Source organism: Ciconia boyciana, chromosome 10 (genome assembly GCF_034638445.1).
Source record: "Ciconia boyciana chromosome 10, ASM3463844v1, whole genome shotgun sequence".
NCBI lineage: Eukaryota > Metazoa > Chordata > Aves > Ciconiiformes > Ciconiidae > Ciconia > Ciconia boyciana.
The window spans coordinates 41515938-41539384 of NC_132943.1; the positions used below are offsets into that span (position 1 = coordinate 41515938).

At 42.9% G+C, this 23447-nt stretch overlaps 1 protein-coding gene across 28 annotated transcripts in view; it reads right to left on the reverse strand.

Annotated features, from left to right (window-relative positions):
- Positions 1 to 23447, reverse strand: part of LRRFIP1 (LRR binding FLII interacting protein 1) — a 119198-nt gene that overhangs the window by 65645 nt on the left and 30106 nt on the right. For 22 of the 28 annotated variants that reach the window (XR_012044493.1, XR_012044491.1, XR_012044495.1 and 19 more), the window contains exon 2: positions 1122 to 1208. Coding sequence is in view for 23 of the 28 variants with exons in the window: in XM_072875423.1 (XP_072731524.1) it covers positions 1122 to 1208 (87 nt within the window). In the remaining 5 variants the exon portion in view is untranslated. Of the gene's footprint in view, positions 1 to 1121; positions 1209 to 8925; positions 9124 to 23447 lie in introns of those variants that run through there. The other 6 variants (XM_072875407.1, XM_072875406.1, XM_072875417.1 and 3 more) reach the window with 4 other exon arrangements.

A 23447-nucleotide genomic window follows, 5' to 3' on the forward strand; every position in this document is an offset into this window, starting at 1 on the left:
TGCTTCTGTTCCAAGCTGATTACTGCAGCCTGCACCGACACTAGTCTGCGTCTGCTATCACATCCCGATTCACTGTTTAAAAGCTCAACTGAATCCTTCTCTGCACCCTAAAGCACCGATGTACATTTATTCTTGCTACGTATTCCCACACCCTGCCCCCAAACTTACTTCTTCCCTGTCCTTCAAAATCTTTTTGAAAAAATTAAATTATGACTCCTGCTGGCGCTGTTATGTCTACTCTGCTGTTTCATTAAATGCCCATAAACAAATACAAGTTTTAAGCCCTTCTGGTTCAGCCCACCTGTGCCAACCTGTGCTTGCAGCCCCATTCTAATAGCACTGCTTTAGCTTCCAGAGCTTCAAAACAAATGCTGCTCTCAGTTTCTTGGAGTGGAGAGAACGACATTTAGTAGAGCTCCTACTTGTCCAACACAACAGGAACCAAACAAGCCTTTTTGGTCTTTACGATCATTCCTACACTGGAAGCCCATGATCTCCCACACACTGACGTGCAGAGGCACGGAAACTTTGCTGATGGTATAAAAACAACTAGCTCTTCCAGAATCTGGAAGAAACTACACCGGGCATTCAATCCAAACACTTTGGAGAAGGTAATGTTTTGCCAAGTTCAGTTTCTATCATTACTTCTGCCAAGTTCAGTTTCTACCATTACTTCTGCCAACAGCAGACCATCATTTTTACAAACGGGGGCGACCACAATGCCAGCTTCACAGCAACGAAGCAAAACAACTTGCAAGTGAAGAATTATACAGGGCCAAGAGTCTTCCATATTCATTAGATTTCTAACGAAGTGATAAGAATCCACCCCCCCAATGCACACACAAACAAGCTGTGTACTTCAAAGTTTAGTATTCAACAATGATTACTAACTAACCACCAGTATTTTCTGTGAATAATTATCCTGGCTTCACCAAGATAAAATTCTTGCCACAATCCGTACTTTTTCCAGGCTATTTTATTCACTACCCTATGATCAATATTAGCTCCACACAGACTATTAATGTTTCAACAAAAATACAGATTAACCCTTTGTTCCAGGATCTCAGATTATATGCAGGAAAGAAGATGATCAAAAAACACCCCCAAAGCCTTGACCATACCTCCTTCTGCTGCCTCTCCAGTTCCTTCATTCGGATCTCCCGTGCCTCTGCCCGTGCCGCTCGCTTTGCTGCAAGTCTTGCTTCAGCCTGCAAACGGGAACACAGCAATGAAATAAAAGCTGGACAATTCAACGTGAAACACACTTGTTAAGCAGGGCATGAAATAAGGAGACTTGACTCGGCAAGACTGTAAACGCATCCGTAGGAGTTAATTCCCTATCGCAAGTAATGGCCCTGCCTTCCATAACTTGTTATGCTTCACAGGCAGGTAATACACCCTCACGTAGGCACTACCTTTGGTTAGCACTTGTGTTTAAAAGTGCCCTGCGTTTCTTTAATTACTATTTGTGTGGACAGAGGGGAAACAGCAACATTTATTTAAGAAAGGCAGGTTTTGCTCCCCCCTCCCCCGGCGCAGATTATTTTTTATTGATGAATTAATTTGACCAACAGCAAACACATTATGTGCAATTTTTCCTAACCGCTGACATTGCGCACACATGCATTGGCACTGCGGTTAAGTAAGCATTGCTGTTCGGCGTGACTATGCACAACTCGGGCTGAAATGATTGAGGCGAGGGAGTAGGGAACCTGAGAAAATGCGCAAACTCAATTAAAGTCTCCAGACGTCCATATTCAAGTCCAAACCTCTCCGGAGTGGAAATCTGCCAAGGACGGGCCTCTTGGGAGATGTACAGTGCTTCCTCATGTCAGCCCAGTTGGAAGTGCTGGAACATGCTATACAGTAACATTTTTAATGCTCTGCTTTTAGTCCCAGGCAAAACCAGTTAGTCTTATAGAGAAAAATGCAAGATTAGCTCAGGCTTGGTACAGAGTGACTGCGAGCAGTTCGCCCAGTGTAAATCAGAAAAGCTCAGCAGGGAGCAAGAGGCATCGCTCAGCTAGTCACCCTGGCGTTACACCCAACTCCTCTGCTTCCGAAACCTTTTACTGTAAGTACAGCATCCAATTTAACAGGAAAAACTGCAGTAATATCAAGGTCAAGCATACAGAAAATCAGTACGCCAGCGCTTTCACTAGCACTTCTAAACAGAAGAAAAAACAGAAAAAAAGAAAGGTGTAACTTCTTTTCCCTTCTGTAAGTATAGTCGCCACTCAAACTTGCAGAAAAGGGCCATAACCTTCAAAAACACAAAACAAAACACTGACAAAAGCCAAAAAAAGGAGTAGGTTGGCTGAAACTTTCAGCTAACAAAAAAGGGCTAATGAAAACCAAGCACAAGCTGGTGTATGGGAGGACTAGGAGCCTCGCAGTGCGCTAGATCTTAAATCCTCACCACCAACAACAAAACCCAATATATACAGTCACTAGGCCAAAATTTAAGTTCACATCACCCACCTTCTACAAAACCCCACCACAAACAGCCCCAATCCCTAAATACTGCCGTTGTTCCGTTATCAACATTCTCCCCCGTTTTCCTGTGTTGCCCCTAGACTCGAACTGGTAGGCAGGCAGATTCCTTTTGACGACTACTGCAGCTCCCTGTTGTGCAAGTATGATCCATTTAAACGAACTGAGTTTCTAATTCTTGCAACACAACTTCAGCCTGAAAAATTACTGTAACAGAAAAACCTTCTCAGAGGGTAAAAATGCCCATGGCAGAAAGAGAAAAGGGTTGGTTTTGCACAGAGTGCTGTTCTCTCTTCAGTTCCTTGCTTGAATTTCAAGGCAACTGGCTCTGCCATGGAGAGAAATTGCAAAATGCACCCGTGGTTTGGTACCTAGAGCAGACCTCCATGCTTGTGCCCGAAAGCTGTCCCCTCTCGTCACCACAGTGTGCTGTTACTTACGGAGCCAAATGACGGCAGACTCCGGGGTGAGGGCATCTATTACCACAAGCGCTTTCAAGGGACTGTGGCTTCAACAGCACTTACCAACCTGAAGCGGTTTGTCCAAAAAAAAAACCCCACAGCCCTGCTGCTGGGCAAACACTAGGTGGAATCCCTGCCAGGCTGTGTTATGATTTACCGGCAATGTCTGCAATCGTTTATGACACCCCCTACATAAACGTGCTGTCAGATGTACTCTAAAGGTACGAAATCACAGTACGGGAACAAGTATGATACCGACTTGACATGATCCATTTCTGTTTATCCAAAAATAAATTTCAATACCTCAAGAAGCACTACTGTGTGTCAGTCTCACAGTCCATACTGCTGTAAATACAGGACAGTGTCAGAGAGAAGGACAGCTCCGAGCTATTCATCGCAAGAGGCTGCCAGGCGATTCATACCATACCAGGTAACAACCACCGTCTCCTGCCAGTAGCCGCTCAAACACAACACGCACATACCCCAAGGAAGGGGAATCTTGCTCCAAGGACTTCAGCTCATTAATGATTTTTGGGGGAGAGAGAGAATAGGAGATACAGCTTTAAACAACACCTTTGAGTCCTTATAGTTTAGGGATGCATTCCCTCATCCTGAGACGCAAACTGTAAGTAGTCTTAAGAAACAGCACAAAAATGAACGTAAATAAACTTAACTGTACATATATTTGAAAATTGCACTTGATCTGGGTGAAGAACAACATCAGTGCAAACAATTAGCTATATTTTCCCCACATGTAAGACAAAGGACCTTAAAGTCTCCATAAGCAAAATACACCAAACGGTACAGAACTGTGTATCTCTAACTTCCCACCTGCCAGGAAAAGACAGAAACAAGATTATTTTGATGTTAACATTATTGTAGATACCATCCTTATGAATTTCAATAACAAGCTGAGTTTTCATGTTAGAAAAACTCTATGCCTGTATGTAAAATTCAGATGTTGTGCTTAACACACACATAAGTATTTCCCCTTCTGTTTTCTTCGTATGATTAGGGTCAAAGGATTTACGTGCTCGCTAGCTACGTCGCAGAACCATATATTCTCCAGAAGTGAGCACAATATACAATGAAATGAAGCAACTTGAAAAATGGAAGGAAAAAAAAGTTTAGCAAGTTATCCTAAGGCCTCCCTGAGAACAAGGCTCACCAGTTCCCTCCGTACCAACTGCAGTAAGTTAAATTAATTTTTCTTTGTCCAACATCTTGGTAAATGACAGGTTACATGTACGATACATTTCGGTTTTAAGTGCCAATCCATGGGGTGTCTCAATTTATTCTATTTCAGCTTTGCAGTCCTCCACCTGCTCATGCAAAGCCAACTTGCAAACCTTTAAGAGATGCAAGAGTAAAAATGCATTTTCACCTAGTATCTTTAACTAACAATAGCTCACATCTGGAACAAGCATATTTTTTATTTATGAACTTTTTCTTTCCATGGCCACATGGCTCTTCAGCATTAAGTATCTTTCAATACAAACAAGAGAAACAATATAGTCTGGAGCCTTTTAAATAACTGAACTTTTTTTTTAGCATAACAAATTCTGCCATGAGCACATACCCTCCCAGAACCTTTGTAAGAAGTCAACACAACGTTATTCCACCCAGAACACTAGTATTTTAAAGCAACTCATTTTTATCACATCAAAACAAAGAATTACAGAATCGTCCAGGCTGGAAGGGACCTCGGGAGGTCTCCAGTCCACCCTCCTGCTCAAAGCAAGGTCAGCATCAAATTCAGACCACGTTGCTCAGGGCTTTGTCTAGCTGGCTCTTGAAAACCTCCAAGGCTGGTGGCTCCACAGCCTTTCCAGGCTCCTGCCGCGGTGCCTGATCATCCTCACAGTGAATATTTCCCCCACCCACCCAAATCATGTCAGATGTCAGTTTCAATTTAAAACTACTGTCTCACTTTTATTTTATTTGATAGAAGTGTTTAAAAACACTTCCACCAAATAAAATTTGTTTCGTCTCCTTGGGTAAGGTTGGTTAAGAAAGACTTAACATGCTCTTACTCGTCATCCATCTCCCTTTGGCACCTGAAGGAAACAGGACCACTAGAGTCCCCGGGAGGGTAAATAAGAGCTCCGCATACTCACAGGTCCCCAGGAAAGTTGTCATCTGACAAACAGCAAAAACAGTCCCCAGCTGCACAAGTCCAATATCCTGCCTCAGCGTTTCCAAACCTCAGTCATCTGAGGCTACGCATGAGTCTTTGGAGGGTGTTCTCCAACACGGCAGAAATGTATTATGCTATAATCAGGCTGGTCATTAAATGATCAGCCTGTGCCCTTCATAATCCTGTTTCTATCATGCTTTAATTGATATAGTTACTTAACCCGAATGAATGTTTTTGATATCTTGTGGGTGGCATTGGTGACAAACCAGGCATAGCTCATGAGCTCAGAGGAAGTAAATCAATCAGGGCAGGGATGAATCCACACCTAACACTTACTGTGTACGATTTCATCGAAGTCAAACTAAAAGTCTGGTAGCAACCCGAACACCTTGCAAATTCTGCAGCAAGCGTGAGAGACAAACAGGAACCATTACACGCAGATTTTCCTGTGCAGAAGCACAGCTCACCTACTGACCGAAGTAGCTACCCCAACAGCAAGCCACATGGCATGGACATTCATAACACGACCTCCACTGTCACCTACAGACTTTCAGACTAACACTATAAGGGCGTCAGATTTATTATGGACCTCTTCCTCAAAAGCAGGGGCATGAGTGAACTCGTCTGAGTTTGCCAAACCACACTCTTTAAAAATCTTGGACTTTGTTTTCACGTTAATAGTTCTGTGCTATAAATACCTTGATTTCTTGCACACCCTGCAAACAGCAACTTTAACTGCACATTTCTCTCTCTGTGCTGACTAAAACAAAACAGGCTTTGCCTGGATGACTTTGGCCTTCATCCAGCCCAAGCACTTGTCAGAGCCCAGACCCAAGTCACCTCTGAGGGTGGTGGCAGAGACAGACACCATAGCCTGCAAGAGACACAGCTAAAAGTCATGAAATCACCATTAAATTCATACGGATTTCTGAAATTCAGACTACAAAAGCTAAAACGACAGTCTCAAGGTTGCCAGCATAAATAACTGTTCAACAGATTCAAGATTAAAAAAAAAAAAAATCACTAAGATTGAAGGAACTAATCTTAAAATCATCTAAAATTCACTAGTGACTCAGTGAGCAATACAGGCCTCAATCAAAAGTGACAGATCGCTGGCAAAAACAGAAGAATAAAAATATGACGCCTAATTGCACTCATTACCAAGCTTTTGTAACTTCCCTTTTATGAAGTATTGCTCATCTGACAAGGAGAGCTGGCAGCTTCAGCTGTACTGTGCATATCATACAAAAAAAACCCCAAACCAACCAAACCTCTCCTAAAGGGCTTCTGTAAAGCCCTGTGGGCAAAACAAGAGGAGATGGCAACCACACTGCCGAGATGAACACGGAAACGCACACCAGCTGAAAAGTAATCACCTTAATTTATGTAACTCGCTCAAATACTACAACTACACATCCTGCATTTTTGTTATTTTATTGCTGTTGCCCAGAATGCCCCTAATAGCCTCTAAGCCCCAAAACAAGTATACTGTTGCACTGCAAAATGCTCGTTGCTTTTGTTGGTCCACTTGCTCAGCACTCGATGCCCCTGCTTAAGGGTCACTTCAGTTTTAAAATAAAAAATCAGTCCTATGCAGCAGCAGATCTTTACCCTGCTTTAAGGAGTTCAGTACATTTAGCTCTGAACACAGAAAAACTAAGCAGGTTGTAACCTGGTTCACTACTGAAATGCAACTGCATCTGAAAAAAGAAAAAGCCAACGGAGATCTTTGGTATCAGTTGGAAAGGGTGAGAAACATCTCCTTCTGCTGTCTGCAGCATGAGGCAGTGGGGAGAAGTGGGAGTATGAGATCTGCAACTGCTGGGGAGTTACCCCCACACACCCCCTTTTTAAATACCACTCATCAAGACGAGGCGAGGTCTGGTTGCACCCATAGCCAGCGCTGCCGGGGCCGGCGTGAAACGCACAATGGTTACGGAAGCGACGACTTCCTGGCCCCGAGCGCAGCGCTGGGGAAGCCGTACATTCATTATCATTTTGATGAGAGAATTATTTAGGTGACTTCGTTAGGTAGAGGCTAATGACAGACATCCTGAAGGTGGGCATTCTCAGAGCTTTTCCCTTACGAAATGTCCAAGAGTTCATTGTTCCACTGGAAGCCCCAAGAAACAGCCAACAAAGGCAGGAAATTATGCTGCTTTTTTGAGCAGTGAAAAATTACTATGTTGACTTGCCACATAGCTACATACGTAAGAGTTTTCGATCTATACAAAGCACCCCTTAATTCCAATGTACTCAACATTATCTGCTTCTAAGACTAGTAATCAAAGTTAGTACCATATTTTTTGCGGAGGACTGAAGTCTTAGTTTGCCAGCACCAAACCATATTCAGAAAGCTCTCTGATCCCACTGTCAGAGCAGCTTTAAAACACAAGTCTGCCCAACTAAATTACACCTGCTCACTGTATGCAACTACTATTATGTACTTCTGCAATAACTATGCTCAGGCTGATTTAACTTCTTGTCAACATGCTTAAGATACAGCCAGCAAGCCCCTTTTGGGGCAAGCATAATAATTTTTCACGACTGATGCTGTCCCATTCCAATATTCTGCATGTAGAGGCTTTTCTTCAAATGTTATACAACTGTTCACTCTATGTAAGTCGTACTTCATCAGACAAAAGAAGTCTGATAGAGTTTGTTGTAATTCCACAGAATTTAAAGCCTAACTAGACAAGCAGCACCTGATTTGCAATACTCCTGTAGCACAGCTGACCAGCGTAGCTACAAGGTGAAAATAGTGCTAACCCACGGCAATGTTCTTCCTGTCTCCACTTGAGTAACAAGTGACCTAAACCAGTGAGTTCCAGCTCACCAGGAGTTACCATGCGCTCCTTAGCATCAAAGCAAGCGCGTCTATAAATGACTTCTATGTTTAGAGGTCAAACCGGCATATTTACCTGACATTTTTTGTATCCAAGTTATAAATATAAACATACTTTGCACCACTTACTCACATGACAATGAGCCTATGAATCACGTAGGGCTCGTTCAGTCCACATCCTGCTTAACTCCTCACCCTTCTCTTAAACGCAGATTAGTATTAAAAGGCAGCATGTTCATGAACCTTAGCCTACACATAAACATAAGGATTCCCTTCTAATACCCACGTACCAGCGTCACTGGTTACACAGTCAGGCCCATTATGGGCTTGTCTAACAGCTCCGCTCCCGTTCGTACAGTAACGGTGAACCAGAGAGCAACACTTTATGTCAACGGATGACTAATCCGCCCAGTAACATTTTATGGTCACACGGGGCTGTTTTGAAACTTTATTTAGAAAATATTTAACAGGTTCAGTTGGCTATCTGCTCCCATACCAAACCGAGCAGTAAGAAGCTTACGTTTTAGTCTCCGATTTTTAAAAGAAAGCCTTAGAAAATTCCATGCACTCTCAAGAATTGGCTACCTTACGCAGCTGTCAGCGGCAGGCGTAAGTACCTCCCTGGCACCCACCTCTGCAGAGCTGCTGCGAACTACACGCCGTGCCCAAACGGAGACTACATCCCAAGTCGTACCAAAGCCCGGGGACCCCCGCCGGCTCCCCAGGCCCCTAGACCTCTACGGCCGAGCTCAGAGAGCGAAGGCACCCGCAGGGCCAAGCCTGCGGGAAGCGGCGGCGCGCAGCGGGGCTCAGCGGTTTGACAGCCGTGCAAGGGCACACGCCGCCGGCCCGGGCCGCCACGTGGAGTGCCGGGCTGTGCCGCTCGCTTCCCACGGACGCCCGTGGGCGCGACGCGGAGCCCGGGCCGGCGCCCCAGCACCCCCCGAAGCGGGCGGGAGGGTGCAAGCGCCCCCGCCGCCCCGCCTTACCTGCTGCCGGGCGGCCGGGCTGAGGCAGTCGGCTGCCGCCTCCATGGCTCCGGCCCCTCCTTCCCGCCGCCGCCGCCGCCGGCCGTCTGCCCCCGCCGCTCCGCGCTGCAGGAAGCCGGCCCGGCCCGGCCCCCCGCGGCTCCGGGGGCGGAGCGCTGCCGGGGCCGGCCCCAGGCCGGGGGAGCCGGCGGCTCGGCGCTGCTCCCGGCCGGCTGCGGAGGGTCTGGTCCCGGCTTCAGAGCGTCTCGGCGGCAGAACGGAGCGGAGCGCGCCTCGGGCTCCTCCTCTCCGGTTAGCAGCACGCCTGCCGCTGCTCCCACCCATCGTGACTCTAAAATCCCCGCCGGAGCCGTGCAACAAGCTTCCCTTCAGCAGTTTGCATCGGAGCAGGGAATTCTGAGAATGGTTTCAAAGCTCATAAGCCCCTTTTTCGGCTGGAGGAAGGTGAACACCCCCAGCAACAGCCCAACAGCCCTCCGGGCTGCACTTCTAGGCTGCTTCTCCCAGCACCCTGGAAGATAACATTCAGAAGCACTTGAACAGATGCTTATAAATATATATTCACACCAACCTGCATTTGCATAGCGGAAATAAACCTCATAACTGTTGTTAATTTGCTGCAATTATCAGTATGGTGCATTTGGTTGTGTAGAGCGAAGCTTAAAGCGGGTAACCAATGCTAGATATGCCGGTGCTGGTTTTATTCTTTAAGAAACAGCATTACACTCTAAGCAATTGAAAAAAAAAAAAAAAGGGAGCAAAAGAAAAGGCCAGGAAAAAAAGGCATCTAATCAGAGTTTGAGTACTGCAGAAGGGCAATCAGGAACAGTGCCTGGACAAAAAAAAGAAAGGGAATTCTGCTTTTGAAAAGGTCTCTTGTGATGAGCTGGATGAGCCTAGAACACACTAAGGGAAAAATCAGAAGGGTTAGAGGACACAAGTATTTTTAAGTGACACTAAATGGGACAATGCCCCAAGATCAGTTCAAGGCACAGTCAGAGCAGAAATCTTGGCTCCAGGGAAATTAGTGCCATCTTGATTTCCACCTGATTTCATCCAACCCACCTCTTGATTCCCCCTGATTTCATCCCAAGTGCACACACCTACCCCCTCGCGGGGAGAAGAGGGCAGAGAGGCAAGCACCAGGGCAGGGAGAACTACCAAAGCTTAAGCAGCTCATTTTATCCACTGCAATTTTGCAGCAGCAACGACAGAACACATGAGAGTCACCTTCCTGGCACCAGCTTTTCTCCGGTTGCAGAGACAAGCGGAACAGGTTGCTCCTTAGCAACTCAACCCTGCGCTCTCCTTCCCGGTCAGCCAGCACAGGTCAGGGAGCCCTGCAAAGCCTCCACCCAGCAACTGAGCTCAGTTTTTCCATGAGCTGCCAGCTCAGTTTTTCCATGAGCTGCCAGCCCAGTACAGAGAATCCAGTTTTTCATGCTGGCAGAGCACACATTGCCATGCTGCTGACAATATTTTAGCTAATTTGGAAGCGCTGGTGCTATTTGACATTCAGGGGGCAATACTTCAACTGGATTCATTGACGGTCCCTGGACACCAGCCATATCCCACTGTCCCTGGTAAGGCCAGACACGCTTCCTTTAAATAACAGGCATTAGGGATGTCTTAACTTGTACCCTGGCCCTGGGAGAAACCCTGCTTAAGTGAGGGGAAGCCTTGCATCTGTAAAACACACTGTGGAGCCATAGAATCACAGAATGGTTTGTGTTGGAAGGGACCTTCAAAGTTCACCTAGTCCAACCCCCCTGCCATGGGCAGGGACACCTTCCACTGACCAGGTTGCTCAGAGCCCCGTCCAACCTGGCCTTGAACACTTCCAGTGACAGGGCACCTACAACTTCTGAGCAAGCTGTTCCAGTGCCTCAGCACCCTCATCGTAAAACATTTCTTCCTTGTATCCAATCTAAATCCACCCTCTTTCAGTTTAAAACCGTTAGACCTTGTCCTGTCACTATAGGCACTGTTAAAAAGTCTCTCTCCATCATTCCTATAAGCCCCCTTTTGGTACTGAAAGGCTGCAATAAGGTCTCCACAGTCTCCATCTTTCATTAAACTCCAAAACCACCTGTTGAACCTACAAGTTATTCTTTCCTCTTGATTCATATTTTCCTTCATTACAGGGTAAAGGACCCAATTTTGCTTAAAAAAAAAATCTGAACTGTCTTAAATCCACTTCAATGTGTGTATGAAAATAAAGTAATAGATGCAGAAATAATATATGTTCCTGTGAAGCAGGAACATAATCACATGCCTCAAAAGTATTGGTTTTTCAATTAGAAAAAGTCAGGCTTAAGGTACTCTGAAAATTGATAATTGGAGATTCAATGATACACTATAGCCTTGTGTTCAATTTCTTCTTGGTAAACCTGCTAGCTGGAGGGTATGACAGGTATGCCTGCATAGCAAAATATGTGAAATTAAAGGGGAAAAGGAAGCCAGTCAATATAGCCTGCCCAGCACACTTCATAGGCGGGCAACACTCAGCACAGAGAAAACACCTGTAATTTAAAACTAAGTTTAACAGATACCCATTTCATCCCCCAGTATGGCTTATACTGAAGTCAGGAACCAGGCCAACGTAAGATGACCAGGAAATGCTTTCCTATTCAGGCGGTATAACACACAGCCCTAAACCTTTAGGATGGCAACCGCTCCGCTCTGCAATGCCGAGCAAGTCTGTCTTTTGTGAACGGCCCTGAGTCCAAGAGAAGTTACGCCCTAATTCCCAGAGAGTGCTCAGCATTTAATTTTGGTGCAGTGAACAGTATCAAGCATTGCAGAAACCCAAAAATCATAAACAGCTGTGAAGTCCAGAAGTGAGGAAGGCACTCCTGGACTACGGCAGCTCACCGTAAGGTAACCAGGGGCCAGGCACTGGAGTTAATTCTTCAGGAAAAATATGTCTTGCCTTATATGTAGAAGTTTTCACAGAGAAGGAAAGGAGATTGATGTTAACCATGTAAATCTGAAGCATCATAACAACTCAGCATGAAGAAGTATGCATATTTTCATCTTAGCTTAAAATAGACAATTTGTTCTGGTTTTCTTGGTTAATGAGAATTAACCTCCCCTTACATTCACTAGCAAATCTGTACAGTTTTTGTACTGGCACTTGGAAGATACACTAGAGATGCGAGTACTTCCTATAAAAGGCATAAATTACTGAGGACCTGCACACGCACCTTTTTCTAACTACTTTCTAAATCAATGTAGAAGCCAAGATGTTTGTTTTTATTTGGTTTACTTGAGGAAGCACTTCATACCTCAGGATAAATTCACACACACAAGTGTGCTATGGACCTGCTGGGTAGGAACTGAAGGATCAGGAGGTCTTTTTAATACTAGTGAACATCCATTTTTTGGTAATACAGAGCTGACAGCATTCCAAACACACACTTTGGCACGTCTGAATTGATTTTATATGGAGCGAGCCCCATTCTGCTTGGACTTGCAAGCAGGTCCTGACAGATTTCCCAAGAATGGGAATTCTCTGTATACCCACATACACACTTTCTTCCTCATCTCTCCTTCCTCCTGGCACCCCACACTCCACTGGATCCTTCAACACACTGCTAAATAAAAAGCAAGTGCATATGGTTCTGTAACTACAGGAGCTGAGCCACAATCTAGGAAGCTAGTGATGCATCTTACTTGATTGCTTGCCAAAGCTATTTAGCATTGTTAAGCTGACAGCAGTCAGCTCTGACTCCTTGTCCTTTGAACTGCCGCTATGTAACTTGGGGGAGCAGGGGGATACTTGCAGTACCTAGAGAACACTGTCTGAAAGTGGGTATTAGTCCATCTGTTTTTTTCCTCCCCTCAAAAATGCAGTGTCTATCTAGTCATACCTCCCCTGTACTCAGAAAGATAGCCAAAGGATCTGAAGCTCTGCTAAATATTGTGCCATCAGTGCATGGTTCTTGTGTCTGTGCATTTCCCATCTGAAAGAGGACATTGCAAAAGTGACATGAATTCAGGGAGACATCCAAGCAGGAAGAATGTTCACAATGGAAATATGCATTACATGTAGTACAATGCTAAACTGCGCATAAGAAAAACAGGTAACAGGAGAGGTTGAAAAGGGGAAAGAAAAAAAAAAGTCAGCTGACGTTTTCATAAACCTGGCTGGTTAACTGTGAGTTCATCTTAGGTACTTGTAAGCAGAAAAAAAAAAAATTACGGCACTCAGGACAGCAGCTCAGTTTCTGATGACAGACTCCTTTATCTCTCCTTGGGGAACGTACCTCACCTTTGCAAACATGCATACACAAAAAATGCATGCTTGCACACAACACAATGCATTCTTCCACAAATACAGGCCTAAATCCTAAAAATCAGTTTCACAGAACTGCAACCCTTTACCCTTAACTACTAAGGAGTTGGATCAAAAGGAAGAGGCAAAGATCATACAGTCATCTTTGAGATACGTTACAATCACTGAGAATGCAAACAATTCCAAGGAAGCCTGGCTTCCAACACAGGTCACACCCAATTGATATTTTTGTCTTCAGGGTGTGTTGTGCCAGAGGTAGTTTTAAGAAGCATGGAAGCAGGGCTTCAAGTAGGAATACCGCAGTCAAAACCTTTACAGACAGGTTTAAACACTGAAAAAACCTGCAACATAGAGCATGCTGGCTCCAGCTTGGCCCACCCCAACATTTATTCTTAAGCAGTATCAGCAGCCACCTTGCAATGCTATCTGTCACCTACATGTAGAACTCTGCTTATTTCATTTGTATCTAAAGAAAAAGAAATTATATTGTGCATTTCCTTTATTCTCTTCAAGTAGTATCTCTTAGAATTTCAGTAACAGAATCACATTTACTCCTGGCTTTCAAAACGGCGGGAACAGACAAAGCAAGGCTCATTTGGTAGAGAAAAAGGCTGGAAAATAGTTCATATTAGAAGAAAAATTCGGTTACTCCAGCCTTTCCCCCCCACCTCTTTTTTTTTTTTTTAAGGTTCATAATCTTGTTCTTCTAATGTTGAAGAAAGTCTATAAAAATCTATGGAGTAACACCCATCTGAAGTCACAAAGACAGAAGAAACTACGCATGCATCTCACTTCATCATCCCCGTCTGCTGTGGGCATCCTGGCACCCTTGCAGCTCAGCTGGCAAAGTTAACAAAACCTCCTTGTAAACCGTAACCAAGGCAATGAACTCAAGTATACACAACTAAGTGCTTCTTAGGAAAACAATGTCCGGTTTTCATCACCAAAATGTACTGCCAGTATCAACAGATTATTTGCTATTGAGGCTAGAACACGACACAGCAAGGAGGCGGCAGGAAACTGCTGAACCAGGCGCAAGTGCTTCTCGCCGCACTGAAGTCAGAGGAACTGAATCGTGCTGGTGGGGAAGTTGGAAGACTCTTGGGCAGCCTATACATGGCATGTTTATCATTCAGCTCAGGGAATCCATTCAAAACTCAAAAGCATTCTGAGACTGAATATATTAATGTCTTGCTACTATCAGAAAGCTTCAGAAATTTGAAATAAGGGTGGATGAAAAGTTACGTGATCTTTCAGTTTTAGAAGAGACAGATTTAAGAATAGTTCCCATAAGCCAAAAAATTCCTGACCTACTCCTAAAACCCACACGGAGTTTTAAAAGATCAGACAAAAAAAAAAAAAACTTTGGTTAGGAGTATCTCACAGAACCTGAGTATACAGACATCTGCGTAAAAAAAAAAAATTATGCAAAAGTGATCCAGTAAGAGACTTTCACTTGTGCTTCTCTGCTGCTGTATCCACAATATTAGGCTTTGCCACCTCCCAGGCTCTACCTCAAACCTATTCAGCTTTAAAGAGTTGGAAGCTGCATTAACCATTTCCGCCATGACTGCAAATTTTGTAAATTGGAAAACTAACAGTAATTTCAAAGAATACCAGGCAGAAGGGCAGAGGGTCTGCACTTCAGTCCTACCCCCCGTTAGGGGCATGAGGTAGGGAAACAAGCAGCATTTGAAAACTCTGGGAGCGCTTCATCAAGCTCTCCAACTCAACATGCAAAGAAAAAAGGCAACCAACATCCAATTCACAGTAAAAGCTGAGTCCGAAAATTCAGACTCACAGCTAAACATAATTATGGTTTCAACTCAAATATTTGACTATATTCCCAACAGAGAATAAGCCAGTATGGCATCTTAAATGTACAATGATCATGTCTTTACCTGAAGATCCTTTGCAAACACTGAAGAATCTCATTATCAAACATCTTAGCAAAAAATGGACAGTTCACTTTGAGAAGTGAACAATTTTCCCATACAAAGGGGATAATACAGACACCTACAGAGGAAAACTGACCAAAAGAACTGTTATGGAGTTTTCCATGACCACCCTAACTGCAGCCTACACCTCTTTTTCTGAATTGAACTCATTCACACAATGCAATCCTACAAGACTGAAGTTTGGTGGGAGATTAAATAAGTTTTTTCATGGAAAGTTTTTCTTGGAAGGATATTCCAAGACCAATTTCTTATTCTGTTTTTAAAGTTTCTCAGAATGTCAGAGCTTTGTTTTTCTCTTTTCATTTATTCCCAAGTGCCAGGAGCAGGGAGTACAAACAGGCAGACGTTCCCCTCTGACATGCCAATGGTGCTGTTGCGAGTTATCTATGTTTAAGGGGTCAGCATTCTTGGTCTTCTTGCTTATACATTTTGAGCCTAAGACCGGGAAGAGGAGGAGGGGAACAGACCCATGACTAATGAGGAATTTACACATGAACATTGTCCACTTCAGAGAAACATTTGCTTATGTGTTTGCCAGGAAACCCATCTCAGAGATATAATTTAAGCATGTGACCAGAGGCTGGAAAGTCTTGTTGACATGGACCTTTTTTCCTCCATAAAGAAGGAGAATGTTTATTCTGCAGAACACTGCAGTGAACAGTGTGTACAGCTCTACAATGTAAGAGACAATTAGGGAGTCGCGTCCTACTTCATAAATTATATTGCCATGCACACTGCTAAAAATGCAGTGTAAACAATAACTGAACTCCATCATGAGCTTGCATGGATTACCAAAGTAAATCCTGCCACAAGGAATTGATCTTAAAACAGGGTATGCTGTAATCATTTCCATAGATCCTAGCAGAGTTTTAAAGGCATTTATTACCTTGGTAAATGTGTGTGGTTTGTTGTTTGGTTTTTTTTTTTATTCCCCTGGGGGTTTAAAAGTGATATTGTTGTAAAATTTACTAGTTACTCAGGAAAGTGATACGGTCTCTGTATGGTCTCTTTCCCTCTGCTACCTGGTCACATACCTTCACATGCACACTAGTAATAAAGACCTCGTCAACAAGTTCTTCAGCGGCTTGTGCCTGGTGTGGTCTCTGTTGCAGTGCTGGGTTCCCTTTGCATACTAAGCCACCGGCTTAATTCCACTTTAAGATGCGCTGCACTTGTGGTAGGAGGCAAAGGAAAAGTGCTCAAAGCATGTCCTTCAATTCAAACCAACCCTCTCCATGAGAAAACACTGGAGAGTTCAAAGCAGCTTCAGAGGCAAGATTCAGAAGAAAATTACAGAATGCTACAGAAAAAAATCAGTTCTGTAGAATCCTGTAAAAACAGATTTTTCATAAGCACTGTAGCTCCAGAGCCTGGAGAATGGGAAGATCACTGTATATATAGGGCATACCACTTCCACTGCTATTTAGCAGTAAACAACTTGTCCTGTTTCCATACTCTGAAAAAGCAAAACAGGGATGAAAGAACAATTCCAGCATAGGATGTTGGCTAGCAGCTCTGCAGAAGTGTGTTACAGCTTTAAACCCCAACCAATTTTCTATAGGTAGTGTATTCAGCAGAGGACCAATGCAGTACCAACTAACCACATTTACGTCACTTCTTCAATTGGCATTTCCTCTCAAAATAGCTCTAGTCAGTAAGTGGCTGCTCCCACCAGAGAAGAATTTGGATACCACTCTACAGCTGTTATCTCAAAGAACAAAACCACACGTTTTATACACCCTGTATAATACTGCACTCATATACTTCAGATCAAGACTATTACTCATGTAAAATAGTTTTGAGGGAGTTGACATTGTCCTTGGAAACAGCTGGATCACTCATTCAAGTAAATGAATCGGAATTGTTGAGGCTACCATGATACCTAGAAGGAAAAAATTAAACAAAACCTGCTGATAGTATTAGCACATATGAACTGGAATTTCACCAGAAAAGCATACAGAGCTTCCCAGTGTTGTCTCCTGAAATGCTTTATTTGCATGAAGCTGCATTCAGTGGTTTCTTCCACTTGCTTTACCCAACTTCTTTATAAAAAGAGAGAAATTTCTCTTTTACAGCGACCGCACTGATCCTTTTAGTTCTCCTTCCATTAGATCAGCAGTGTTTTGCAGCAACTGCTTTCCTCATTTAAAATTTAGATAAAACTGAACCTCAAGACAGACAAGTAGAATGGTGGTATTCCAGAGTGCTTTTTAAATCCTGTATTTCTGTATAGTTGTAGAACAGCCTTTGCAATTAAAGTCGCACAGAGTTCACTGCAGACTTTAGAGGGCTTAATGCAATCTGGCTGAAAGAGGGGCAGTATGCAAACAGGGGGGTACCTACGGGAGATAAGAGCTTGTAAAACCCATCCCACAGTAAGTCTATAGTATGTACACCTCAAAAGGCTTTAAATCCTTCTGTATTACAAAATGCATATGTTTGGCATTCTGCATTTCTTTCTTTGGAGAGAAAAAACAGCATGCTTGCTATAATACAGGCACTAGGGTTATCCAGGTAGGGCAAATGAATTGGTAACAGAAAACTGGACAACTTTTGCTTAAACCAAATATAAAGTGAAAGATAAGGTACCACCTTAACGACCCTGCATTCTTCCTAGTTTGATATCTTCATGTGACACCACAAATAAAATAAATAAAAAAAAATTAATTGTATTTCAGACTCTTGGTGCTTGACTGCCATTTCTTTCCAGTGAGGGACCAAAGCTACAACCGGTGTTTCCCACCAGGACCAGTCCGCAGGCACCCAGCACACGGGGGAGATCAGCAGGAAGACTCTAAGTAAGGAAGCACACATGCAAAATTAATTCAGCCGTTGGTACATATTACTGAAGAGCAAACACATTTATCTTGACCATGCTCACAGAGAAAGTAAGCACAATAACCAAATTTGGAGCCTGCAATAAACAGCAATATTTCATCCGGCTTCTTTACAGCATAAACACAGCTTGGGGAGGGCTTTGGGGCTGGGTGAATGCCAAAATCTTTTTGAACATGGACATAAACAAAGGTTTTGTTCCTGACTGGTAAAAATATTTGAAGTATAAATAAGAACTGAAATTCAGGGACTGCTACAAGCAATGTAATCTGCGGGGACTGCATTCTGGTGTCCACTGAAATGCAAATTTCATCTGAATAAAAGTTGGCAAATCTTGAGCACAGCTCTGTGCTCATAGCACATTAAAATGTAGATACAAACCTCAGCAACTGCTTAAAACAATGTTCAAACTACCAGTCAAGAGAAAAGAAGCCATGAAGTTTGAAGTAAAGGTTACTGATACTGTTCTAGGGATTACCCAGTCTGCGACAAGAAGTGATGATATAAAGCTGTAAGAAAGGGCATAAATACAAGGTTAAGTGCTGTTTTGTTTCTCAAATCAAGTGCACCTGTTTTCTGGTTTAATCACCTTAAAAAAAAAAAGCAGCAACCAAAAGCCCGCCTTTACTTGCATCACAGTGAGAACAAACACATTTACAGGGAAGTATGTGTCCACCAACACCACCGGGTCTCCACAGAAGCACAGTCTTTGCATCCAGACAAGTTGCAGACCGATTTATTCTTTTAAAGCCAAGTAAAATGAAGATCAGAAGTTTCAGGTAATCCACTGAATACTCCCCCATATTATACGCTCCTGAAGAGGTACAGAGGCACTAACAGATTTCAAATGTTATCAGATACCTAGTAGCTGGAGCTGCTTGGTCAGACGCTAATGAAATGTCCAGTTCTTGGCCACACAAGTCATACGGTACTGAGAAATTATGCAAACAGGTAGTGTGACGTAAAGAAAATAAGAGATAAAGGAAAAAGGTGCTGAAAATACCGTAGACCAACCAACCAAAACCATTACATAACTAAAACAGATGATGAATATACAAGAAGAGAGCACAAGAGGGAAGGGAAATAAGACACTAGTGAAAATTAAAAGTCAGGCCTAATAAAAGCATAGGAGACAAGCGCCAAAGCCTAGGGGACCCAAGATTTAATAGCCATAGTCAGTTCCTGTACACAAACAGCTCAGCATCAATTAAGTGAGTGAAACTGAACAGCCTCCAATGCTAAGACAAATTGTATCATTATTTTGAAATGGTGTAAGACTGGAATTAGATCATGTGAACTGCTGTTATTTCAGTGTCACACTAATGTGAGACCTTTCCATTTTGCAATAGGTCAGAACAATTTGTTTCAAAAATTTCCCAGTGAAAGTTAAGAGCAGCTTCAGGCCAAGAACTAGTCAGGGAAGTTACACAGGTCTTTGCCACCAATTAGGAGCAATTCAGAATTCCTCTGTGCTTCAGCTTCTTGCCTGGAGAATAGAGATTACATGTCCCTCTGGAGGAAAACAAATACAAGTAGTATTTTGCACAACACGTTACATATGGAGATTTTATGCCAGCAGAGCAATTGAGAAACTACAAGGAAAAAAAAAAAATCTTTCGCACAGCTACGGCATTTATATTACTGGATATACAGGAGAGCACACAGGAAGCAAACAGCGCTCTCTTTTAGAATTTAGTTTTCAGGAGAAACTTGCATAACATAGCAGCTCTCTGCAGACAAGAGCTATAGCCCGTGAAGTGCAACTCAGAAGCGCTGACTACAGGAGAGGAGATATGAGCAAGATCTTAATGCTGTCAGTATAGCAGGCACTTGCCAAGTCTGGTACAGTTGCGATACAGACTTCTCTGCTTTTACAAAAAAGTCATACTGTATACTAATATAGTATGTAATACTGCACAGTATAGTACATATACTGCACAGCAGCACAAGTTCTTGAAAAAGAGTAAATTAAAATTTAAAAAGTTAATTAAATGCTTTTACAGATTTAGTCCTCTGATATAAAAGAATGTTCTAATTTGTAGAGGTATGCAGTGAAGCAAGTCTTAAGGTCGATATCCCACTCAGTGGATCAGAGGAGTCCTGCTGATAAATTATTCCATCTAAAAAGACTGAGAATGAACTTCAAGCTTGTTTAAACTGGCCTGAAACCCACAAGAGGGAGCAGCAATCAAGTAAAGCAAACTTTTTTTGTGTTTCTAAGGAGACAGTACTTCCATCACACAAAGCTGGATCCCCGAATTTTCAGTATAAATGTTTAATTACCTGACTATTCAGTCATTGAGAATGCGAATGAAAATTATTAGCACCTTTTAATCTGACCTTGGGATAACAAAGAAGATAAGAGACCACAGTAGAAGGTATACTCTTCTGTATTCCTGCTGAGGACATGGTAATTCAGCCTTCCTTAAAGTATTACCCTTACCAAATGAATTTCAACCACCTCTGTAAAGTAAAGAAGCAAACCAACAAAGGTGACAGGGGTGTGGGTATATTTAGAGTTTGTGTTAAGTCTCCAGATCCCACAGCCCCAAAACCCACAAATCCTAGCTAACTATTTGGCCAGTAATTCACACTTTATATCCTCGCTCTTCACTTCATCAATGCTTTTGAAGAACTCCAACAAACCCCACACAGTTTTTCTTCAACTACCAGCCTTTCAAAAGGTAACAGCTTCTGCATTCAGCATCGCTTCAACACAGCAGAAAAAACATATTAAGAGTTTGAAAAGGTTCACAATATTGTTTCTTGCAGGCTCCCACAACCATATGACAGCCTTGTTTTCACATGAAAGAATAGAAACAAATAAGACAGCAGCATGCTTTGCTGACAGTTAGATGGTTTTTTAAGTAGGAACACCTCAGAGCTCAAAGCAGAAGCTGAGGACTCAATTAAATGCTTACTTATAGAGACAGAACCTCCTGCATACTTTGTCTCCTACCTCCCAGCCCAGTATTTCAGGATCTATTAGTAATTTATTGCCTTTTCTTAGTTTAGAGCAGGAATTGTAAGAAGAGCACATTCAACTATAAATTGCAATAGAGAGGAGAGACTGCTGGAAGATTTTTGACAGAAGAATACTTCAAGACAGAATTTTTTCTTTTCACACTTCAAGGCGATCCCAGGAGGGCCGAGGAAGTGCAGCTGAGCAGGTTACCAATGCAGGAGCCACTGCATCAGCCAGCTACGACCCACGCCGTGCCGGGGAGCCGGGCCCCACACAGCCTCTGCTTGGGGAACAGCTCCCTCGGGCTTTGAACCTGCGGTGTCCAGCCAGCCCCATGCAGTAAGGCTGAGGAGCAAGGCTGCAGAGTCCCATCAGCAGTTCTTCTAGCAGCTCCTGGAGGGTACACTTGAACTTCTCATCCCCCCTGTAGTTTTTGTTACTGCTCTCCCTTCCCAGGTTTCTCCCTCTGGGTTTATCCATAGTGACCTCAACAGGTATTTCATTATATGCATACACTACTCACCTGAAAAAGGGGGAAAAAGTAGGAATGTGAATTGAAACTATGCCTTGGGTCATAAAAAAATTAGGATTTTACATTCATGTGTAAAATCCAGCACAGTGGCTAGCAAGCCAGTATCACAGACAAAAAAACAACCCAACCCATTTTTGCATGTTCTGGGTTCCTTTGGGAATAGACCTTGCACACATCAGTTGCTCCAACACAGACTTTAGTAAAAGCTCTGACTGCCCCTCATGCTTCCCTGACTTTTTAGAGCCATCTGTTATGGATGCAGAATTACTCGGAGCCACAGACATACAAAACATAACTGGTTGTAGAGGCATGTCTGCCAGAGAATACAGGATTTGCTGGTAATCATTCAAGAATGCTAATGTCAAATATTATTAATAATCACAATACAGTTTACTACTAAAGCTAGAGTAGGTTTTTAGGTTATATGAAAAAAAGCAATACATAAGGAAGTTGTACACCAGAATAACTTCCATTTATTTTCTTAGCTTTGACAACAGTTCATGTTTCATGGAGAGTAACATTTCAGAAAAAAATCACAGCAACTTCTCAAAAGCTTTAATGATGCTTACGGCCATATCACCTCACACAGTCAGATAGTACAAGAGTTTAAACCAACTAAAATTTGGAGAGAAGACCTCAAAGCCTTCCATGTTGCCAGAAGCAATGATGCTTTAATAGGCAGCAAATCTCCATGGCTCAACAGCACCAATTAACTAGGGAAGTAACAGAGCTCCTTGAAACCTGAGATGCTGCCTGAAAGGAAAAACATCTCTTTGAGGTCACTGAGAATTCCTTGTGACCTTTTGCAAACACAGATAAAGCCATTAGTTTGTCCCTGTTGAACTCCAAGTGTCCACCTGCTCTTCCCTGGCAGTTACGTGAGGATATTGCGCCAGTGTACTTTATACAGTTGTGAAGCACTTGTGTCCTGCATTACAAGCAGTGTGCTGATAAAAATGTACGCTTGCCAAGCCAATTAAAAATAAATAAATAAATAAAATCAATCTGTTGAGACTTAAGGGCATGAATGGCAAACTCATTCTACTACTCCCAGCAAACACCAGTGAAGCAAGTAGCACTACCTGACCATTTTAAGTGACTCTTCAAAAGATCTAAGAATTACTGCTGATCAAAATATTACCTAAAAATTTGCACAATTAAATTTAAGATAGCGCTGCTGACAGTAGCTAGATACAAACTGAATTATGGAAAGACTTATTTGTCTTTAAGTCCAGCACAAATCTTTTGTTAGGAGTGCATTTTAACTACACTACACAGAATCTGCAGATATTGCATGCATCTTACGGAGTAAAACTTGTTAGGGAACGAAAGTGTGCAAATATAGCATACAGCTTGGATATGCTCCATCTACAAGTAACTGAGAAAGCCTACTTTCACCTCGCAAAAGCATTTAACACTACTTTAAGTCTAGCCAGTGCTGAGGAACAGACTTGCAAGCTATTTATACGCAGAGATAAAGGTGCCAAAAAAGGTTTTTAAAAACCTTGAGGTCATCAAGCCTCAGTCTATCTAGGAGATGTAGCGTTCCTGCTATACAGCCAGTTCTTCATATAGCTGCTAGCAGAGAGCAAGCAGAATAAAGTAAAACAGGGGAGCAATGCACTATTTCTCTGAAAAACACATTTAAATAAGCAAGGACAGAAGCTAGAAGTGCTGAGTATTTGGCCAGCATACGAATGCGTTCAGCTCAGTACACTATGCATTAGTTAACAGCAGGTTTAAGATTTCCTCTAAATAAAACATGTGGAGCTGCATGATTTTACACCATTACACAATTAATGAAACAGTCACCTCACAGTGGGTAGCAATATCACAAAATCACGTCATTGCTCCATTCATACAGGAGGAGAAAAGGCTGTAGAATTATATCGTTATTAGCTTGACAGGGCTTTTGAAATTCTGGCAACGTCAAGG